The sequence below is a fragment of the Gopherus flavomarginatus genome, chromosome 1 (genome assembly GCF_025201925.1).
Source record: "Gopherus flavomarginatus isolate rGopFla2 chromosome 1, rGopFla2.mat.asm, whole genome shotgun sequence".
Taxonomy (NCBI): Eukaryota; Metazoa; Chordata; order Testudines; family Testudinidae; genus Gopherus; species Gopherus flavomarginatus.
Window position 1 is genome coordinate 371,163,826 of NC_066617.1, and position 5,526 is coordinate 371,169,351.

At 42.7% G+C, this 5,526-nt stretch overlaps 1 protein-coding gene across 1 annotated transcript; it reads left to right on the forward strand.

Annotated features, from left to right (window-relative positions):
* Nucleotides 1-2,894: 2,894 nt before the first annotated feature.
* LOC127044230 (olfactory receptor 52D1-like) lies at nucleotides 2,895-3,857 on the forward strand. Its single transcript, XM_050938800.1, has one exon. It carries the CDS (start codon nucleotides 2,895-2,897, stop codon nucleotides 3,855-3,857), a length of 963 nt encoding a protein of 320 aa, XP_050794757.1.
* The last annotated feature ends 1,669 nt before the right edge of the window (nucleotides 3,858-5,526 follow it).

Genomic DNA, 5,526 nt, shown 5'->3' on the forward strand with positions numbered 1-5,526 from the left:
GAGCACTGCTGAAAGTTGTGGAGGCCGGCAGGGGATGTACAGTGACAGGTGAGTAGCACTGAGGCTTTGTGGGGGCTGTGAAATTCTATATTTAACCCCCATATTCCTCATTTTCATATAATCATGATCTTACATATAAACCATACCTTGTAAGGTATTAGGGGAATGGCTATGATCTGCTGAAAGTCATTTCTCTTTCCATATACGTGTATCATTAATGCATATGAAGTTATGAGAACTGTGTTGAATGATTGTCACTAAAATATGCTGTAAGTTAGGGAATCAGCCAGATATTAACTCTGCAGAGGCAACAGCAAGGAAAGTAACAACCATCAACAGCCATTGTCCAGCAAGGGAGCTACAATGCAATGACTGACCTGCCTGAGACCCCACCAGGGGAGTTGCTCAGCCTTGCTTGGAGAGACTCAGCAATGCCCCCCAAACATGCCCGGACTTGTGCTCCCAAAGCACATGGACTGAGGGTATAAAACAGGCAGATATTGGGCCCTTCTCCTGCCCCCCACTGTCTATGTAAGTAACTAAGACATTGAGAAAAAGACAGAACACAAACAGGGGAGATTGGTCCAGGTTTAGGGAACAAACCTGTATATTAAGGACTGCAATATCCAGTGGGGTGAGAAAAATTGCTTAACCTAGATGTTGCCCAGTCTAGTAGGGTTTAGTTTAGACTGTATTTTTATATTTTATTTTATTTTGATAACCACACTGATTTTTTGCCTACTACTTAATATCATGTTAAATTGAACTTTGTAGTTAATAGATTTTTTTGTTTATTCTACCTGAAGCAGTGTGTTTGGTTTGAAGTGTGTCAGACCCTCCCCTTGAGATAACAAGCCTGGTGCATATCATTTTCTTTGTTAAATTGCTGAACTCATATAAGCTTGCAGTGTCCAGCAGCCATAACCAGACACTGCAAGATGGAGGTTCCTAGGGTGTGTCCGGGACCGGAGATATTGGCTACTGTCATTCATCTGCACGATCCAAGGAGCAGATCACATGACAGCAGCTGTGCGTTGAACAGCCCACGAGTGGGGTTCTCACAGCAGAGCAGGGTCAGTCTGGCTCCCAGAGTCAAGGATTGGAGTGATATAGCAGATCACCAGTCCAGATAACACCAGAGGATCATCACAGGAATGGCGTGTAGACGAACAAGTGGGCAGTACTACTGAAATGAATTTGTTCTTTGTGATTGTTGGTCCAAGGCCAGTGTTGGGACCTTTCCTGGTGAGTTTCATGGTCTCTTTGCCCTGGCAAGCCTCAGAACTGCAGTCTGGGTGTCACAACCTTTACTCCGTTTCCAGTTCTTGTTGGTGTTATGTAACTTCAGGCATTTCATTGGTAGAAATAACCATAGATCTTTTTGTGACTCTGTATCCCATATTTTTCGTAGTAGTATTATTATGATATGATTATATAATTACAGTATACTTATGATACAACATATGCAAGATGGATCATGTCTGATGTCATTGAAAAAGTTATGACTTTCTGAATATGATTATCCTATTTGTACACATGTATGATTTTTGTCTGAAGTTATGAATATTGACTACGTATCTGTATTTCAAATATAGTTACACCTGGGTAACATCCACTAAGCAAGATGGTTTCAGTCTAGATAGCTGGTTGGGAAGGGCCTATTCAGGGCAATGAACTATTAGGGAAAACAATAGGTCTTAGGAGAAACTTATCTCTTACTCAATGAGCCTTCCTGAGAACACTTCAGACAGCTTATAATTAATGGATGCTATGACTCCACAGGGGAGTCTGTACTTTTCCCACAAACTGGTTTCGGAATCAAGTTTTGAAACAAAGGTTTCCCGCCATATGCTAAAGTTATATAAAGCAGGGAGCGACACTGTTCGTGATTCTTCACTCCCCACTCAAGAAGACTCCTAGAATGTTAATAGCTATAAAATATTTACCGTACTTGTTAGAGTCCCCCCCTACATTGAACTCTGGGGTACAGATGTGGGGACCCACATGAAAGACTCCCTAAGCTTATATTCTACCAGCTTAGGTTAAAAATTTCCCTAAGTCACAAATTCCTTTCCTTGTCAATGGACAGTATTGCTGCCATCACCAAGTGATTTACACAAAAATTCAAGGGAGGATCACTTGGAATCCTTATCCCCCCCAGAATATCCCCCAAGTCCCTTCACTCCCTTTCCTGTTTAGGCTTGAGAATAATATACGAACTAATTTCCTTAGCAGTGTGAGTAGAGACCAGACCCTTATCTTTATGACACTAAAATCAATCAGGTTCTTAAAAGAAGAACTTTATTATAAAGAGAGAAGTAAAAGAATCACACCTTCAAAATCAGGATGGAAGTTAACTTTGCAGGGTAATAAAAAGATTTGAAACACAGAGGGCTCCCCTCTGGACTCAGCTTCACAGTTACAAAACCAGAAATGAAACTACCTCTTTAGCGTAGGGAAAATTCACAAGCAAAAGCAAAAGATAACCTACTGAATTTCCTTGCCTTACTTACAATGTTTGTAATTTTATATGGGTCATTTCAGGTATGTTTTCAGGAGATGTTGTACCTGCCTGGTCTCTCTCTCCATCCGAAGAGGGAACAAACAAAGAGGGCCACAAACAAAACCTCCACCCCTCACCCTCAAATTTTTGAAAGTATCTTATTTCCTTATTGGCCCTTCTGGTCAGGCGCCAACTAGGATATTTGAGCTTCTTAATCCCTTATAGGTTAAGTGATTCAGTACAGCTGTCCAGGAAGAATTTTATGCTACTCTTATCTCTATGTTTATGATAGTACTATTTGTTATAAAGCATATAAACCCCATCACTCTGCTTCTTTCCCTTCACAGGCACCTTGAGCATTTCTGAATCATATCGACACATTGACCACTTCATGGAAGCTTTCAACCTTACCTATTCTGACCCTTCAACATTCACCCTAACAGGCTTCCCTGGCCTGGAAGCTGCTCATGTCTGGATTTCCATCCCTTTCTCTACATTCTACATTATCGGTCTGTTGGGAAATTTCATGCTTCTGTATGTTGTAGGTAAGGAGCAGACCCTGCACAAGCCGATGTACCTGCTGCTCTGCATGCTGGCGCTCACAGACATCGCCACACCTACCTTCGTCGTGCCAAAGGCGCTGGGCATATTTTGGTTCAATTTGAAAGGCATTACTATGGCTGGCTGCCTCACCCAGATGTTCTTCCTTCACATGGTTTCTGTTATGCACTCAGCCACCCTCGTGACAATGGCCTTTGATCGTTATGTTGCCATATGTAACCCTCTGAGATACCTCACCATCCTCACCAACACACGAATAGCTAAGCTCGGGCTTGTGGGTTTGATAAGAGCTGTTCTCTTCATTCTGCCTCTGCCCCTGCTCCTGAGCAGACAGCCATTCTGTGCCAACCGCATTATCACCCACACGCAATGCGAGCACATAGCTGTGGCAAAGATGGTATGTGGGGACATCACAGTCACCAGGATATATGGCTTGGTGCTAATGTTTGTAATCAATGGGTTTGACCTGACACTCATTGCCCTGTCCTATGGTCTGATTATCAAGGCCATTCTCAGAATCTCCTCTAAGAATGCCCACCAAAAAGCCCTCAACACCTGCACAGCCCACATCTGTGTGATGCTGACATATTATACCCCTAGCCTCTTCTCCAACCTGACACATCCGTTCAGTCAAGGCATTGCTCCCCACATTCGCATCATCTTGGCCGACCTCTATCTCCTCATTCCTCCTATGCTCAACCCTATCATTTATGGAGTCAAAACTAAAGAGCTTCGTGACAAAGTAGGCAAATACACCTGCTGCAGAGGTGATCTCCTGGGGCCACTGACTTGAAACCTGTGTGACAAGATGGGGAAGAGATATCTCCTTATTAATCAAGGGTGTCTTGTCCTAGTTTGGTTGAGCTCAGCATGTTGGAAGTTCACAGTCAGAGAAGTTCCTCCCACCCAATATCTGATAATTCTATCACTAAGCACTGCTCTCTATGGTGCTGAGTTTCCTCTCTCTGACCATCACTCAACCTCTTTCATTGTAACCCATCATCCTCCAATCCCCACACACCTTGTTACTCAGCCTTTCTGTGACTCTAAGACTATGTCTACACTACTGCATTAAGTCGACCTACTCTACACAACTCCAGCTACATGAATAAGGTAGCTGGAGTAGATGTACCTTAAGGTCGAGTTACCGCGGGGTCTACACTGGACGGGGGTCTCCCATCGACTTACCTTACTCTTCTCACTGTGGATAGAGTACAATGGTTAGACCCACTAAATTGACCACTGGTGGATCTATCTCAGAGAGTCAGTCCTGGCTGCAGTGTAGATGTACCCTAAGATTACCATAAGATACTGTACCATTTTCATGGAAAGTGGTTTTCCATGAGTCTTTGTGTGGTCAGGGGTTTTGTTCAGTTTTACAAATAGAAGCTACGCTTTCAGATAGCCAAAGAGAAAATGAAAGAAACAGCAATGATGAACTTCTTTATCATATGTACAGTGGTCCGGTGAGCAAAATTTATCTGATTTTTCTGTGTTGAATTCATCAAGAAACCTGGAGGAAAATCCTAACATTTCATTTGGAAAGTCCTAATACAGGAGAACCGCAATAGGATTTGAGGACGTTCTGCTAGCACTTGTTTGTGTGTGTTTCCTGTGCAGTTTTATTATGGGGTTAGAACAGTAAACCTGACATTGTCTAGTTGGCCTCTTGAACCTATTTCATAACAAATGAAAGCTTGATCAAGTAACTGGCTACACAATTGACCAATAACAAGTGTGAATCACTCCTTCCTCTCAGATTCAGTATTCAGACACAATGAAGGCACCCACAGAAATAATTCTCCTGAGCAAAAATGCTAATGAAGTGTATGAGACTCCAGAATTAAAGAAATTAATGGACAATTTTAGTTTTGTTTTTCTCATTGTTCTCCAAATAAAAATTCCGTAAATAGTAAATGCTGGTTCCAAACCTCTACAATTCAAAGACACGCATCTATACAAAGCAGTAGGATTACTGCCCAAATGCATTGAACTTCTAGCTACATTTCAAATTGAGTTAAAAGAAGCCAAACATTCATCAAGTAAATTATCAGGAAAATGGGGCACAGAAATCAAGTCTGAAAAGAAGTGCTTGAGAAAGGCTAAAAGGCATGAGAGTAGCTCATTTTGTGTTCGATCAGGAAGGAGAGCAGACCGGCTACTGACAGTTCCAGGGGAGATGATCTGAGGGAAGGTAGAATCTCCCCATGAACAACTGCCCCAAAGTCCCCCACTGAGGGAAGGGAGGGCCTGCTGCTGGGACAGCCTGACAGGGAAGCATTCATCTCCCATATGAATGCTGGTCTTGATGTATCCACTTTATTTGCTGTTTGGACTACTCCAGCAGGGAAGAGCTCTGGGACTGAGCTGGCCATACCACAGGAAGAGGCAGTTGTTGCCCGAGAAGGCAGGAGAAAGACTTTGTTACATGCAACCACTGTTACCTTGGTAACTTTTATTCA

Coding starts and splice junctions, on each gene's coding strand:
- LOC127044230 (XM_050938800.1), top strand. CDS start 2,895: ATGGAAGCTTTCAACCTTACCTATTCTGACCCTTCAACATTCACCCTA.